Source organism: Dromiciops gliroides, chromosome 1 (genome assembly GCF_019393635.1).
Source record: "Dromiciops gliroides isolate mDroGli1 chromosome 1, mDroGli1.pri, whole genome shotgun sequence".
In the NCBI taxonomy this organism is placed as follows: Eukaryota; Metazoa; Chordata; class Mammalia; order Microbiotheria; family Microbiotheriidae; genus Dromiciops; species Dromiciops gliroides.
Window position 1 is genome coordinate 549,802,816 of NC_057861.1, and position 18,211 is coordinate 549,821,026.

General features: G+C 36.7%; 1 protein-coding gene across 1 annotated transcript in view; it reads right to left on the reverse strand.

Annotated features, from left to right (window-relative positions):
• Positions 1-2,566: 2,566 nt before the first annotated feature.
• The window catches only part of LOC122734791 (nodal modulator 1), a 48,660-nt gene continuing 33,015 nt past the window's right edge, over positions 2,567-18,211 (reverse strand). The window contains exons 21-31 of the mRNA XM_043975884.1: positions 17,669-17,828; positions 17,249-17,375; positions 14,429-14,542; positions 13,681-13,808; positions 12,709-12,850; positions 10,453-10,536; positions 9,435-9,545; positions 7,349-7,450; positions 5,109-5,228; positions 3,365-3,457; positions 2,567-3,087 (exon numbers count right to left, since the gene is read on the reverse strand). Coding sequence (XP_043831819.1) covers positions 2,956-3,087; positions 3,365-3,457; positions 5,109-5,228; positions 7,349-7,450; positions 9,435-9,545; positions 10,453-10,536; positions 12,709-12,850; positions 13,681-13,808; positions 14,429-14,542; positions 17,249-17,375; positions 17,669-17,828 — 1,313 coding nt within the window. The 3' untranslated portion in view covers positions 2,567-2,955. The remainder of the gene's footprint in view (positions 3,088-3,364; positions 3,458-5,108; positions 5,229-7,348; positions 7,451-9,434; positions 9,546-10,452; positions 10,537-12,708; positions 12,851-13,680; positions 13,809-14,428; positions 14,543-17,248; positions 17,376-17,668; positions 17,829-18,211) is intronic.

Genomic DNA, 18,211 nt, shown 5'->3' on the forward strand with positions numbered 1-18,211 from the left:
ATCACCGAAAGTGTCCACTAGCACATGATATTAGACTAATATAGCACATTATTTAACACAAGAATTTTAAAGGAAACTTTTAGGAGTTGACATAATAAAACAGACAGCTACAGCAAGAGGCAATTACCCACACAAATATACAATAGTCTCTACATAATTAGGGAAATCTTTACAGAGAAATGATTTCATATCTTTAAATGAAGGGAAAAGGGGTAGGATTAACTAAATTCAAATCAAACACATCTTGAGCATCCACTATTTGTAAGGCTCTATAATAGGTAATAAGGTAGAAATAAGAAAATGAAAATAACACTATTTACTGTCAAGAAGTTAATGATATAGCAGAATGGAATGAGACATGCATGCACACAAGTAAAGATAAAACAAAGCCTAGTATGAAAAGAATCATGCCCAACATGCTAAAAGAGCATTTGCAAGAGGAAGGAGTCAGATCAAGCTGGAGTAATCAAGGAAGTCTACAGAGAGGAAGTTGCATTTGAACTGGACTTTCAGGATGTGTAGTGTTTCACCTGGATGACATGTTAAGAAAAGGGTAGTTTAGGCATAAAGCAGATGTCCCAGGTATTAGGATTAAGACAAGGTCGGCAGGGGGTAAATTAGACAGAGAAACTCATAGGCACAACTATGCTACAAAGCAGGTAAAGAGCCCAGGATAGGTAGCCTATAACAGTGCAGTGGAAGGCTTTGAAACTGAAGGCAGTACATGGTTTTTATTTAAGATATGAGGATAGATCCTGAGGAAATGGAGCTCCCCTCAATTTGCACATAAGGAAATTGTGGCCAAAAAGGAGTAGTTTGCATTGACCAGAATCTATCATCAATTTGGGGACAGAAATGGAAACAGGGTTATCAGTGAGAGACCCCATATTCTGCTTCTGAAAAGAGAACCACCCATAGCAAACAGCTCTGCCAACAATAATCCCTTTCCACACTTCACAACAGAGAAGTATTAGACCTAGGGTCAAAAGACTTCAACTCAAGTCCTGATTTGCAAGTCATGTAACCTTAGGGAAGTCACTTAACCTCTAATTACACCCCTTCAACTACAACATAAGATTAAAGATACTCACAAGACTTTACTCACAGAATTGTTATAAGGATCAAATAAGTTAATGTTTAAGAAAGCACTGTGTAGCCATTAAATGCTACAAAAACATAAGCAATTTTTACTCAATAAAGAGTCATTTTTGCTTTCTAAGGAAAAAGAATTTAATCATGCTATTCAAGAACTTGCAGTGGTTGCAATTATACAGAGGGACAGGGAAGAAGCATGTACATCACATCACCTCAGAATAGTGGTTCCTAAAAGGTCGAGATTTGTGCTGAATGAATTCTATACATTCAATGCAAACTTACCTAATGGTAACCTCCATTGGTAAGCCCCCTAAATGCACAGAGGTACAAGTCATCTCTGACAAGTCAATATGTCAAAGTGCAAAAAGATATCCTGTTGTAGCAAAGTCATTTCCTCAACATAAAAGAAGCATTCACAACTGGACTTGTGTATGAATCCTGACATTTACTAGCTGTGTGACTGCAATCTTTCATTTCCCTGAGTTTCTTGTTTCCTCATCCATAAAATAAGGGTAATAATATTTGTACTACCAACCTCATGGAGTTACAAGAAAAATGTTTTGTAAACCTCAAAGCCCAACCTAAGTGTGAGAAATTGTTATCTATTATCATTATCTCTAATGATGTCTTGCTTCTGACAAGAGGATCAAAGGATTCTTGAATGGAGATTGTAAAACCCAAGGCAGAAAGTTTTTACATCCGACTTAGTTCAACTTTCAAACTGAAATGCCACATCTCTGCTTTTAAAAGAGTATTTTTTTTTAAAGAGAGGCCTAGAACAATTCCTGGTCATTCAAAAGTTGAACATTGCCACTCAATGGTTTTATCAGGAACTGCAGAGAATTCATTGACATTTACTTGTATCTTTCACAAGCTCTTAACCTTTACACCATGTCAATAAAAAGCACCATTAACATTTAAAAGGGATGTTTCTGGGCATCCATATGAGGTAATACTAAGAAAACACTCTCGGAAATTGGATGTGTATTGCATCTGTCCCAAGATTTTCAATATAATTCATAATCTTCTAAGGTAAAAAGCAGGCGACACATGTAAAACTAGCCAATATCTGGCAACTCAATAGCCACTTCACTTAAGTGGACTGACTCATGAACAGGCAAAAAACTCTATATTCTATATACATACTATATTTAACCTTACTTTTCTAGCTCTCATTCTCCTTTTAGATTGTGCTTAAAACAGCTTAACTACTTTCCAAAAAGTATGAGGTCAATGCCATTAAAGTACTGTTTGTTAACTTCAGAACTTAAAATTCCCGTGCATATCCTAGACAATATTATGGAAATCATATCTGAGATTAGATGTAATATATGAGTCCAGATTTACTGTTTTCCTGAAATCAGCACAACTTCCAGGAACTACATATAGCCTATTTCTTAAACAGATCCCAAATATAAAATAAAATCAGGAAAAAAAATAACACCCCCCCCCAAAAAAATATATTACACGCTTCAAGAAACCAAGAATCTTGTTTATTGGACTGGAATTCCTCTTGCAAATTAATGCCGAAGAGAAGAGTTACATTCTCACATCACCAGCAGAGCTTAAAATATTTCCATGACAAAAAATAAATTATCTTCAATTCCAAAATATGTGCTCAGCAGAGTGAGAGGGGGTCCATTCATGTAACTCTTAATTTTAAAACAGCAAGGGGTCATAGAGAATTGAAAGAGAAAACACAGCTGTAGTGAGAGAGGGTTGTAGAACAAACAAATTTATGTGAAGTTTGCAGCAATCCGTCATTTTATCCAAAGCACTGTACAGCCGGAGGCATTGCTTCCAAAGTGCCCCAGCCTCCAGCCTGGGCTAGGTCTGAGTCTAGGTAACATGTCTTTCTCTTCACGTCCGACGAGTCTTCTGCTTCTTTGCCTGTCTCTTTACCTCCTCTGGGGCACCAATGTCAGAGGCAGTTTGACCAAGGGCTCGTACTCCTTGCAGTCGGCTTGACAATTGCAACAACAAAGGAATAAGCTAGAGGAGACAGAGGATGGGAATGAAAAACCTTAAAGGGAGTCCAAATTCTTCAGCCAAGGCTGACATTTAGCAACACACATTTACGGACCCCAGATACACACATGCATCTCCCTTTTTCTAGAACCTCTGAAGGTTGTTGGATACTTTCACATCTTACTCAGGCTGGGCCTTCTTTAGCTGACATTTCCATAGCAACTGAGGAAGAAAGCTCTCCTTGAGCCAAACCTCTAGCCCATCACACACAACTCCTCCTGATGAACTGAAGAATTCCTACCTTATCATGGTTATATCCTGCTAGCAACAGAAGCAACGTCAGGGGCAGTGCAATGTAAGATCCTTGGGCAATATCTTGTTCAGGCAATTTCCTCTGAAAACATCAAAAGAAAAGATCATTACTAAATAATCAATAATACCATACACATTTACCTTGGGCCCATAGGTACTGTGGTGTGCTGGACAGAGAGCTGGTCTTGAAGCCAGGAAAGCCATGGTTCAAGTCCTGATTCTGACATATCCTGGCTATGTGACTCTAGATAAGTCATTTAATTTCTCGGTGCCATAGGCAGTTCTTTAAAACTAAAGCTGAAGAGAAGGGGCCAATCTGCATTGGTAAAAGGAGGTTCCTCACCCATGAGTTCCCTATTGTCTAATGAAATCACAGTTCCAGTTCCTATCCCTATCCCTCCAAGAGCTTCAAGCAATATACAGGGTATCCCAAAAGCCTCAGTGTATTTTTAAGCTTTAATAGTTTAAAACTGCACTAAGACTTTTGGAATGTCCTGTATAGATATTACCTATCAATACTTTCCAAAATGGCTAGGTGAAAAACATTTTCAACCCCATTTCATAGAAGGATAAACCGAGTCTCAAACTTTTCCCAAAAACATATTTAAAAAAAAAAAGGCCAAAAAAATAAAATGTTTCACTATCTCCTGTGGCCAAGAAATAGGTATTTCTAGGAACACTGGTTAGTATGTTGCCATGCCACCTGCTAAAAGTAAATATAATCAAATGAATGAATAGAAAGAAGCTATGATGATGCACTGGTTAGTGTTACGTATTTGCTGATTTTAAGAAGTGGTCAGCAGGTTAATACACATGCTGTCTTTGCCTGATTAGTACAATAGAGAAATCTAGTTACTACGTACGTCTACCACTCCTATAGACAGTCCTTGCTTGGCTAACCTTTCCAGCTTTGCATTATGAGCTGGGTTTGACTATGGGGCCATCACCAAAAGGCATCTCTATTTACCTGACACTAGCTCCCTAAGTGTCCCAGGTTCCAGAGATCATTCTGCTTCAGCTCAGTTGGCAAGGAAGCACTCAGGCATATTTGCATCCTTAATCCATCAGTGCCACTTCACAAAGGCCCTCTTATTACACCAAGGGTTTGGATGTGCACCAAGGCAGACACAAAGAATTCATCTAAATGATCATCTCTGGCATTTTCTAACACTGTTGGGGCTGAGAGGAATATGTTAGCCACTTCATCCCTGTGTCACTTAAAAAACGGTTTCCAAACTCCCAGAATTTTAGGCTCTGCTGAAAACAACCTTATACAACTGCATAGTTACCTTCACTTTACAGGTTGGGAATTTGATCTACTACTACTACTACCACTACTCTGTCCAGGAAAGTACTGGACTTGGGGTCAGGAGAGCTCTGAGCTGAATCTCACTTCTGATGCTTACTGGCTGCAAGTTATTTAACTTCTGTGAGTCTGAGTTTCCTCATGTGTAAGGTAAGGACAATAGCCATATTACCTAAAATCCCACAGTTGTTTGAATGGTTTGAAAGACACAATGTGTGTAAAGTGCTTTGCAAAGCTTAATGTACCATATAAAGCTAGCTACTACTTGAGAGGCAAACCCAAATAGAAGGCTGGGCAGTATACTGACTTAAAAACCACAAATTAAAATTATCGCTTGGCTTAATGAATCTATGTTAAACAGCTAAAGTTTCTATATTTTCATATGTTTTTCTTTCCCATTTAAAAAAAAACCTCCCCTTTTACTTACTGTAGGATTAAAAATCAAAGTAATATGTTTGTGATATCCAATGGCAGTGAAAGAAACCTGAGGCAAGGTGTAGTCATACTGGGATTTGGATAGTGTCGAGTCCAGTAATACAACATAATTCTGTCCATTAAAAAAAAAAGAAAATCCATCATCAATAACTATAAACAGGTTTAAATCAATATGAAAAGACTGTTCCGAATCACCAAAAAGGGAAATGAAAATCAAGACAACTTAGAATTGACTTTACATCCAGCAAAGTGGCAAAAATTGGAAATAATGTCGAAGGGACTACAAGAAGACAGGCACACCAACACACTGTTCATTGAACTGCAAACTGATGTAACCATTCTGAAAAGTAATGTGGATTTATGCTTAAAAAGAGAACAGACAGGGGGCAGCTAAGTGGCACAGTGGATAAAGCACTGGCCTTGGATTCAGGAGGACCTGAGTTCAAATCCGGCCTCAGCTGTGTGACCCTGGGCAAGTCACTTAACCCTCACTGCCCTGGAGGAAAAAAATATCCTTGCCATAAGAGAACAGAGAAAGAGAGAAAAGAGGCGAGGAGAAATGGGAATCAAATGGCCAAACCTTTTGACCCAGAGATTCCACTGCTAGGCATATACTCCAAGGGGATAAAGACAAAAAAAGATTTCATTTATACCAAAATATTTACAGAACTTTTTGTAGTAGCAAAGAACTGGAAACAAAGTCAACTGGGGAAGGGCTAAATAAATTCTGAAACATATTTCTGTGCTGTAAGAAATAATGAGTATGACGAATACAGAAAAGAATAAGAAATCTGAGGTGAAATGATGCAAAGCAGAATGAGGAAAACAATTACATTCAATGACTATGACTATGGTAAATGCAAAGAATAACACCACAACACTCAAAACTGAATGCCATAGGATTAAAATGACCAAAACTGACCCCAAAGAAGAGCTATAAGAAGGCATCTTCTCCCTCCCACTTCCTTGCAGAGGTACAAGCCTACAAATGTACGACACTCTCTCTAATGGCAGACTTTTTTGATATGTTGGTTAGTTTTGCTGAACTTTCCCCCCCTTTTTTTAATTGTTTATAATAAGCAATAGTTCTCTGGGAGAGCATACTATATTGGAAAATGTAGTTGATGTTAAAAAAAGATATCAACAAAATTTATTTAAAACAAACGAACATCTTTTTTTAAAGTAAAACAAATTCAACATTTTTATAAAACTTTATTTTAAAAACAACATTTCAAACTGCACTGCCACTAGAATTAAAATTCTCTAACATTTTCAGTTGTCTATGCTTCTTTTGTTTTGGCATCTAGTTCTGCAGAGCTATTCCCATCCTTGTGTGAGCCTTTCCCTTGTGGATAATATCTCTATCTTCTTGTCAGGAACCTTCCTGGGTTTGTATTTGAGTTTCAGACAGGCAGGGTTAGCAAACAACAGCAGCCTCTGCATCACCCTTCGGTCTCTCTGGAGCATACTGATGATGGCAAAGATGTCCCAGGAGTGGAAGGAATGGAAGTGAAGGCCTCTGGCCATAGTGCAGTGGCCAGTGTAGGGCTCATTCTCTTCTCCTTTGGTTCAAACTGCTTTGCTCAAAATATTTTTGGAACTCTTCTTTGAAACTGTTATTAGATCCTATAGCATGGTTTCCTCAAATATCCTCAATAGTGGCCAAATTTTGTCCAAAGAGGGTAGGTTTAATTTTTTTGAAACAAATGTTTTAGAGTAATGGTGGTATTTGCTGGAATAAGTATATAGAGTCCCAAGGGCACTACTTTAAGAAAAATATTTACTTAGAAATATAAATTCTGAAATCCTTTTCTTAAAAACCATCAAATTACCTTATAGCTATACTACATATAGAAAAGTATTACTATAGGTTTTAGCTTTGGGAAATGGACCAGGAACTTGGCCTTATCAACTGGAAATCACTATCTATCAATCATCACTCCACAAAGAGATCTCAGAGTATTAGTCTATTACCACTATAATGATCCAAACAAATTCTTGAAGTTTGCTCTCAATCTCCAAAACAGGTGGCCTGTTTCTTTTTAAAAATACTTTTATATTAACAAGATAAGAATCTTAATTAATAGAGCATTCAGTAATCCTTTGGTTATTCCTTTGGCAAAGAAGTGGGAAAGTAGACCCACATATTTTTGTATTTTATGCCTATAATTTTTTTTTAGTAGAGGGGATACCAGAACAAAATAAAAACTAAAATCAAGTAATCTCTCTTACCTCTCCATCTCTAAGTAATGGTGGGAAATGGAAGAAGAGAGACTGGCCCAAAGAGACTGTCTGTATCGGATTGTCGAGGTTTTCACTTTTGTAAAGCTTTACCTGTGAGAGTAAAAATAATAAGGAATCAGGGGCAGCTAAGTGGCGCAGTGGATAGAGCACCAGCCCTGGATTCAGGAGGACCTGAGTTCAAATCTGACCTCAGACACTTAACACTTACTAGCTGTGTGACCCTGGGCAAGTCACTTAACCCCAATTGCCTCACCAAAAAACCAAAAAAAATAAATAAATAAAAATAATAATGAATCAAAGAAAGAAGGCATTTCAGAAGGCTTTTGAATCCAAAATAGGACTCACATTTTAGACATCCTAGGGATATCTTAATTCTTTTTGTTGTTGTTGTTGTTGTTGTTGTTTTTTTTAGTGAGGCAATTGGGGTTAAGTGACTTGCCCAGGGTCAAAAGCTAGTAAGTGTTAAGTGTCTGAGGCTGGATTTGAACTCAGGTACTCCTGACTCCAGGGCCAGTGCTCTGCGCCACCTAGCCACCCCGGGATATCTTAATTCTTAAGAGAAGGGATTCTTTAAAAAGTATAATGATTTTAAAAGAGAAAATAAAAAAAACGCCCAAGTCTAGCAAGTTATTTAGAATACCCTCAACAATCAACTGAAGCCTTGACAAGGTTGTATTCAGAGAAATTTAAGGCTTCCTCATCTCTTTACTTCAAAATCATGTTCAACCTCTTTCCCCACAATTATTTACTAAAACCTAAAACAGTAATTCTATCCTGCATTTAACTCCCTTTGTTGCCTCAAGAAGCACTTTAGTGGGGTTTTCAAAAATATTATTTATTTTTCTCAGGCTAAAGGACCCATTTTCTGTCCTCAGAACTGTATGCAGTCTTGGCAGCACTGTGATGGCCCTAGCCTAGACCTGTCCAATGATAAGACCAGCATCATACTTTCTGTGAGCCTAAACTACCAGTTTCCCACCATCTTATGAAAGATATATGGTCAACAGAATTGAATCTCACAACTCCTTTCAAATCAATCTGAATTTGAAGTAAAATTATAAAATTGCAAAAATACTAAATGAAAATCCCAAGAAAACTAATTGAAAAGAACCTTTAGCAAAAAAGCGAAGTGAGCAAACAATATTAAATCATCTTAACATTGTCTTTCTGTTTTAAGCCCCAGGCTATATTGATTATTCATCAGCTTTCCTCTACAATCTGCAAAAATACTAACTGTAGACAAATGTGGTCATCTGATCAGTTTTATTTTTTAAAACTTAGTAGCTGCCTATATTAATTCTGACAGTGCTGTAATCAAACTTGCTAAAATCCTAACCATTACCATATTTTGTATTGATTTCTCTAATCAATTAAGGAATATACTTAGTATTTCAGCAATAGTCTGCTGGACAGTAATAACCTGGCCTCCCACTCATCTTTTTTTTTTAATTAATAAAGTGTTTTTTTTTTTCCCGTTACATGTAAAGATGGTTCTCAACTTTTGTTTATACAAGCTTTCCAATTTCAGATTTTTCTCCCTCCCTCCCCTTGACAGCAGGCAATCTGATATAGGTTATATAGAGATAGATAGATAGATAGATAGATAGATAGATAGATAGATAGATAGATAGATAGATAGATAGATAGATATACACATAATAACATTAAACATATTTCTGCATTAGTCATATTATAAGAGAAAAATCAGAGCAATGACAAAAAACCTCAAAATAGAAAAACATCAGCACCAAAACAAAAGAAATAGTATGGTTCATTCAGCATCTATACTCCACAGTTCTTTTTTTTTTTTTCCCTGGATTTGGAGATCCTCTTCTATCATGAGTTCCCTGGAACTCTTCTGTACCAATGAATTGGTGAGAAGAATATAGGCCATCACAGTAGATCAACACACAATGTTGATGATGCTGTGTATAATGTTCTTCTGGTTCTGCTCATCTCACTCATCATCAGCCCACACAAGACCCTCCAGGTTTCTCTGAACTCCTGCTGCCTCCCACTCATCTTAAAGTCAAAGAAAACCAAATTTAAATTAAAAGCATAGACTTGAGCTTACCCATAATGAAGGAAGATATTCAGAGGAAGTGATCACATTTCCACTTAGATCAAACTGGTTAATCTGCCGGAAAGCTATGATATTTACATCATCGATATCAGAATTACCAACCTAAAATATATTAAAGAATAATCACACAGCACTGAGAATTAATCAAAGAAAATAACTTTTTCTAGTAATGTGAATTCTTGAAATTTACTTTCTATCAAAATAGCTGCTTATGCTAATGGAGAATAGACTTATTTGTTGGTCTAAAGAAAACCACCATTCTCTTTAAAAAAAAAAAAAAGCATACAAAAATATTTGAGTATGAAACACTTCCTGAACTTTTCATGTCAGCCACCACAGTCCTTTTCTACTTTTGCTACCTTAGACTCTAGTGAATGACAAGTTCAAAACAGAAATCTAGAAAGTCAGTTTCTTTTCTCTTAACCATGCTCTCAGGCCTAGCAAATTAGGGTTATGGGGGGAGGGGAAGCAGAAGGAAGAGATTAGAGGAGGAATGTCCTACATGAAAATCCTGGCCCTGCTTTCTGCTAAATTGAATATATACTTCTTTACCTTGATAATTAGCTTGAATAATGACCTTCACTGAAAAAAAGACTGTCCATCTAATAGAAGGCTAATTAACCGTTCCTGGGAGTCAAGAGATAAGTGAGAAGTTCATTTGGATAAGGGAAAATCGGGTAACAACAATGAAGCAATCCTTTACCACGTAAACCAAGGTCCTTGATCTGAAAAGCTCCATAAACACATAGTTTAAGTTACTGAGGAACTTAAAGCTTGAGGGAGAATAAGGAACCAAATCTTTAAATTTCTTATCAAAATTAATGGTTCTAATGATGCTAGTATTATACTTTTTCACACTATTAATACTATTTATAAAGAAATATTATCCAAAGAGGACCTTTTATTAAGATCTAAAGTTCCCCAACTAAGTGAAATGCAGGTAACTAATTCGATATTTTAGAATATGAGCTAATCATTAAAAGATTCACTGCAGAGTTAAATGCCTTACCTCAATGACTCGATGCTGGGGGAGGGCTCTTTCAATATGTTCATTACCTTCTACCTTGAGCTGGACATGGTATACACATCCAGGCTGCAAATAAAACCAATGACAAATCCTGAAGAGTTCAGTACATGTAACGCTTCCTGGCATTAACCAAGAAGGTATTTCTCCCCCAATACATAAAGTCTGTTTACCTTCTATTAAGAGGTACTCTGGTAGAGTAGAAAAAACATTCAACATGCAATCTAACCCCAACTCTGAAATTTACCAGCTAGGTGACTTTGGGAAAGTTACTTAACCTCTCTGGAAATAAAGCTTGAATTACCTGCCTTATACAGTTGTTGTAAGGAAAGTATTTTGTAAACTTTAAAAAGTATTATATATCTGTTATCATCATCAGAAAAGTTACCTTAAAACCAAGAATGGGACCAATTTCTGATCACCAGTTACACGTTTTGTGGTTCACCTGAGATATGAAGCAGTCTCATTTTAAACAGTAATTTGTATCTTTGAACAAAAAAAAATTCTGATACATTATGTCCCTGACAAGAACAAGATGAAAGCTAGCATCGTAAGACCAGTGAACCGGTCCAACCATTCTGGAACTTGGAATTATGTTTTTAAAAAGTGGCTCAAATCCCATACCCTTTGACCCAGATACAACTGCTAGAAGCGAAGGAGTTCAAAGACAAAAACAAAAGCCATGGATGGATGGATGGATGGATGGATGGATGAATAGATAATAAAAGCTTTATAGCTGCATTTTTTGTAGTAGCAAAGAAGTAGAAACACAGTAGATGCCCATAAACTGCAGAATGGTTAAGCAAATTGTAGAACATGAATATAATGAAATATTACTGCACTCCAAGAAATAACAAAAAAGAATTCAGAGAAACATGAGAATATTTACATAAACTGATACAGAGTGAAGTAAGCAGAATCAGGAAAACAATAAACAGAGTAACTACAAAAATGTAAATTTTTAAAAACCTGAAGAACATACAATTATAATCTCCCTTCATTTCAGAGATGGGTATATTCTTCACTTAGAGGTATAAAATATTGTGTATATTTTAGCTTCTTAAACTGTAGGTAACTGAATGTGGGGGTTGCAAAAATTTTAGCAACAGTAAAAAGTTATGTATACCTATTTTATATACCTATATACCCAAGGTAATGTAAAAAATTCTCTGGTAAAAAAGAGGTTGCGAGTGGAAAAAATTAAGAAGCCCTGGTGTATACTACCAGATCTAGTCAATGTACTGATTCATTTGGCTAAACTACCTTTTATTCCTTTCTTTTTTCAATGCCTATTACAAGAGATAGTTCATTAGGAAGAAGAAAGGATGTATTTAGAAATGAAGGTGGTTTTTTTGTTTGGTTTGGTTTGGTTTGGTTTTTTTGGCGAGGCAATGAGGGTTAAGTGACTTGCCCAGGGTCACACAGCTAGTTAAGTGTCAAGTGTCTGAGGCTGGATTTGAAATCAGGTCCTCCTGAATCCAAGGCCAGTGCTTTATCCACTGCGCCACCTAGCTGCCCCGAAATGAAGGTGTTTTAACAACAAAAGATACTGATATTTTCTGATATAATATCACAAAGGCATGCCTGAAGAACACACCCAGTGCCCTGGCCCAGGCTCAAAAGCTAAGGGAGAACACAGGGGATTTGCCTTTATTCTTCAGCAATACTGTCTAGCTGCACAAACTTAACTTCTAGGCTCTGACAAAGGGCATGCCTCACAAAAATAGTCAACAATAAAAACCTAATTCTGTTCATAACTCTAGGTCACAATTTCTTGTGGCATTGTTGAATATATCTTCATCCATGATAATCTTGGGTAAAATAGCCAACTTTGATTCTATTTTCTTTTTAAATGGCTTATTGATGCTACTTTTTTTTCCAAGATATCACTGTCACTTCCCAATGGTTCCCCCCATGGCACCTCCAATAAAAGAACCTTTCTTTATAACAAATAAATGTAGTTAAGTAAAACAAATCCACACACTGGCCAAGTCTGAAAATAAATACCTCATTCCACATCTGGGATACACAAAGTCTTTTGAGGGGTGGTATGCATATGAAGCTATAATCTATTAGCATATTGACCATAAGACAAATGCCCTACACAAAGGAAATGATTAACAAATACCTCATTAATAAAGAAAACATTTAGAAAAGTAAAATGGTAACATCCAACCATCTCACTAGATAATATGAAGCAAAGAAATAAAGGAATTATAATAAAGAAGTTTTGATTCTTACCAATAATCCTCGAAGTCTGAATTTTCCCTCTTCATCAGTTGCAGTATCTTCCCCATAAATGCTGCAATCACCCTGTCCTACTGCTTCCACAGAAACTCCTTGTTCAGGTTCCCCATTTAGGGAAGAGATTGTACCATAGCAACTAAAGAGACCAGGAGGAAGGAAGAAAGGAGCATGTGAGCGTCCCATAGTATTCTACAGCAGATAAAGGATTTCAGCCAAAATATCTCACATCTGGTAACAGGCAAAATGAGCATAAAATTTAGAGAACAAAACAACCCAAGCAAATTTATTTATGTAGTCTGCTTCTAAATATTTGCTATATAATCACTGTATATATGTCATAATCAATTCTTATTTTTAAACATTTTTCCAAAGCACTTAAAAAATTATAATAAAATATAAGACTGTTTTTCTCCAGACAATGAAATATTTAAGAAAGCAAAAATTAGGGGCAGCTAGGTGGCGCAGTGGATAGAGCACCAGCTCTGGAGTCAGGAGTACCTGAGTTCAAATCCGGCCTCAGACAGTTAACACACACTTACTAGCTGTGTAACCCTGGGGCAAGTCACTTAACCCCAATTGCCTCACTAAAAAAAACAAAAAACAACAACAAAAAAAAAAAAAGCAAAAATTAATTTCAACTTCCCAAAACCACATTTTCTCAGGAAAATCCTCAATTTTCCAACCCCTTCCCCTCACTCTTGTATAATGAACAAAATGTTCATTACACACATAGCTCCATTCAAATCACATTCTCTCTTCCATTTAATTTGTCAGCCAATTTGAAATAGGCTATTCTAGGCCAAGTCTAGTCAAAAAATTTTTTCTTCAAAATATTTCTCTTCTTCCCCTAAAAAACACGCTTACAAAAATAAGGGAAGATGCTCAATGCCTGCTTTCCACACGGCACAACTCTAAGTCAGATCCCCACGTTTCAGAGCTTTGTTTGTGAGACCGACAGACACTTACCTATAAGCTGTTCTGTAACCAGTGATTGCAATCTTTAGATTCTGCCCTTCTTGAATTTCAATCATTTGTGAGGAAGGTTCAAAACGAAACTCCTTCATCATAGGCTTAAAGTAATACTGCCCTGGGCTCTGCCAAGAAACAACCAAAACTGGGAGGTTTGTGCTGGAGCATTTTCAACCCGGTGGGAATGAAGAGAAATGCAGTCAGCAAGGTCAGAACTACCACTAATATAGCTCCCCTGATTCTTAACAGGCTAAGAAAGATCATCCCTATCTTATCTCTGTGGACAATTACCCTCCACCACAGGACTGGCATGATGGCCATTAATGCATACTCTCTGAGGATACACTAGTGATTCATCTGCTATTTTTCCAATATGTGGTACATGTTCTGGAAAAGAAACATACAAAAAAACTACTTTATAATACTCAAGATCATAAACATTGCAGTCCTGCTGTGAAACAATGAGAGATATGCAGTAGAAGGAGCTGTGGCCAGGATAATTAATTACAACATCTCTGTGACAAGTGGAAGGCGAGAAAATGCAATGATTGTGTAGAGAGAAACATGAATCAACAGCTGAAGTACTAGTACTAACAATGTTCTAATTGGATTTGGTCTCTGGAGGATCTGCAACACTACAAGTTGTTTTCCTTTTCATATTTACAAGATGAACACAAGGAATGCACACTCCATCCCTGCCCTCTCCTGTAGGCAAACAGCAGCAAATTACAAACGAATACATTACCAAGTTTGAAAAAGTCAACATCCCGTTGTCCTGAGTCAGAAGGTTGGAACGGAACACCCCTCCACTGAGGGATAAGAGGACTCCGGCAAGTGGCTGGTCATCTTCAGATTTTATCTGTTGTAATAAAATAACATCAAAATAATGTTATTTCATACTAACCATCAATGACTTTCTTAGTGAAAATGGGGAGAAACAGATGGGGAAAGCACTGTTCAGGCAAGAAGCAAGGGCCAAAGGTTAATTAATAGCATCTATCTATCTGGTTATTCTAAGGATTGGATGAGATAAAGTATGTAAAGCACTTTGCAAACCTTAAAGTGCTATATTTATGGTAACATTCTTAAAATTATTATTGTTGTTGTGCAGCCATTATCCTTGAGTGAGTCAATCGGTCAGTCAAAAAACACTTATTATGCACTTACTCTATACCACCAACTGTGCCAAGTGCTGGGGCCGTATACAAAGAAAGACAAGAAATGGTTCCCACCCTCAGGGTTGTCACATTACAATGGGGGAGGCAGATAAATAAGTAGACATGTACAAGATATGTTAAGAGTAGAAAGAAAGAAATCTCAGAGGGGAAGGCTCTAATTGCTGAGGGGACTGGGCTCATCATCCTGCAGAGGGTAGGATTAGACATAAGATCTGAAGGAAGCCTGGGAAATTAAGAGGCTGCCACATGGAAAACAAATCCAAATCACAAATAATTAGAAAAAATGAAAATTAAACCAACTCCATCTATGATCTCCCTATAGGCCTTTAAATTCTGACTAAAATCTCATCTTTTACAGGAAGCCTTCTCCCTCTTAATTTTTGGCCTTCTTTCTGTTCATTATTTCCTACTTATCCTATAAATAGCTTGCTTTGTATATGTTTATCTACATGTTGCCTTCCCCCATTGAACTGTAAGCTCCTCGTGGGCAGGGATTGTCTTTTGCCTCTTTCCATATCCCTAGTGCCTAGCATAGTTCCAGGTACAAAGTAGGCACTTAACAGATACTGATTGATTGATCTTGAGGTTCCCCTTCACATCCATCAAAATGTCAAATCTGACAAAAAGGGAAAATAGCAAATGCTGCAGGGGCTATAGGAAAAGAGGCACATTAATGTGCTGTGTAGAGTTCTGAAATGATTCAGCTATTCTAGAAAGCAATTTGGAACTATACCCAAAAAAAATTATTAAACTGTACATAATGTCCTTTGACCCATAATGCCACTACATCCCCAAAAAGATCAAAGAGGAAAAGGTCCTGAATGTATAAAAATATTTATAGCAGTTCTTTATGTGGTAGCAAAGAACCGAAAGCTAAGGGAGTGCCTATCAATTAGGGAATAGCTGAACAAATTATGGTATATAAATGTAATTAAATTTTGTGCTATTAAAAAATGGTGAAAGGGATGGTTTCAAAGAACCTGCGAAAATTTGTATGAACTGATGCAGAATGAAGTAACACAATATCATAAAGACAACTTTGAAAGACCCAAGACTTCTGATCAGTACGATAACCAACCACAATTCCAGAAGGCCAATGATGGAAGTATGTTACCTACACCTTCTGACCAAGAGACAGACTCAGGGTGAAAGATAAACACATAATTTTTGTACATGGCCAATACGAGAATTTGCTTTGCTTAACTATTAATATTTACTACAAAGGTTTTATTTTTCTTCTTTCCCTCAACTGAGGGGTTTGAAGTGGGAGAGAGAAAAAATAGATTTCTGTTCATTGAAAAAAGCAACATTGGACCATGTCTTTACCAACTTCACAATTAACCAAAAAAAGTAGAAAATATAAGTTTCCATTATGATTTTTTCTTGATTATGAAAAAGAATTTGATTCAGTTAAAGAAAACACTGCTTTCCAAACTCTTTTGACAAGGTGTCTCCAATCTATAAATCATAATTATTTAAAAATTCTTGGAAAACATCCCTAGAGAAAGAACACTTTTCATTGATGACCCTCTGAAAATAAATCATAGCTGAAACAGAGTTCTTTATCACTGCAATAGGGGAAAGGGAAGGTAACAAGTATTTATTAAGCACCTATGTGTCAGGTACTGTGCTAGATGCTGCAGATACTAGAACAAAGAATGAAATAATCCATACTCTCGATGGGTTCAAGTAGACTGCAACATAAAACCAACTGGTACTGAAAAAGAGGAATAAAATTCACCAACAAGAAATCGTACAACAGGAAGAAAAGATGAGCTCCTCAAATGGCAAGAAAGAGGAATGAGAGATGAATAGCCAGAGTGTTCCACTGTCACCCTTGATATGTCAGAAGAAGGTGAGGAAATCCTCCAGCACACTGAGTGAACTCTGGGGCAAACTTTGGAGAGGTACAGAGATGAATCACTCAAATGGACAAGTTACAACCTGCTTCATGAATGAGATCACATGCATTTGAGTATCTAAAATTTCCTTAAGCATATGTTATAAACTACAATATGGTTGTTTCATGGCTTTAGATACTAAAAGAAATGTACTCTCACTCAAAGATCTCCAGATTCAATACAAAGGACAATTTGTTTTACTTATCATACCTCATCAAGATAACAATTAAAATGGCAAGACAAACTACACTAAGATACAAGGATAAACCACAATCTGGTTTTATAGGACATAGAGGGACTGGAGACTTGACACAGTGGCCAAAATATACAGAAAATATCCTAAGTTCAATGGTATTCCAGATTTAGCCACTCTGCTAATATAAGAACATTCTGTATTCAATATCTTGACAAATATACTGTATATCAATTGCGTCACCGAATTTATTTATAACATGAAATTTCAAGACCAAGCAACCAGAACAATACCTCAAAAGTTACTCCCGCCAAGGCAAAAGCTTTGAAGTCTCCAATAGTTCCCTCCAGTGCAGTCAAAACAAATCCTTCTTTCTGTGATGTCACAGTATACTCCAGATCACTGTGCAATGGCCCAACACTTAAAGACAAAAAAGCATAAGGATTTGCTTTTAATCTTAAAAAGATTTAGGCCATATGGCCTAATCCAAGGCAACTCTACTTACTAACTCTTTTAGGAAAGCAGTTTAAATTGCATATGTATAACCCACATCTGATTGCTTGCTGCCTCAGGGAGGGGGGAGGGGAGGGAGGGAAGGAAGGATAAAATGTGGAACTCAAAACTATAAATAAAAAGTTTCATTATTTTTTTAAAAAAAGAAAAACAGTTTAAAAAACTGTACAGATGCATATGCTTCCATTTCAGGTGCTTACCTATAGCTACCTTTGTCATCAGTGAACACTGTTATTAGTGGAGAAGTGGCTCCCTTTTCACTAATGATTATTTCAACCCCTTCTAACTCTGGATGAATCTGGCCCTCCAAAAACAGGCCTGCTTTTCCATAGATCTCTATCAGTTTACCAGGGCAGCTTTCTAAAGGGGAAGAAAAGGAGAGAAGAACAAGATAATTATATGTTTTTAAAATATCTAAGAAATGTAGCAACCAAATTTAACAGTTCTCAACCCTGAGGCAGACAGATCATTACTAACAAGCCCACTTAATGAGTAGAGAAACTGAGAACTGAGATCCACATGGAAAGAAAAGAACTATTTAGAGTACCGAAACATAAAGCCTCCTCACCAGAGTACAATTCTAAGCAACAATTTCTACTTTTATATCAAGGAATAAAAATGCATGAAGGAACAATATATGAGATCTCTGAAAAGCAAAGAGAAACCTCTAGTAGCTGACAGAAACAGGTTTCCATAAAAAAAAATCATTTATTGTCTCTCCACTTTTAACAAACATTGCTACT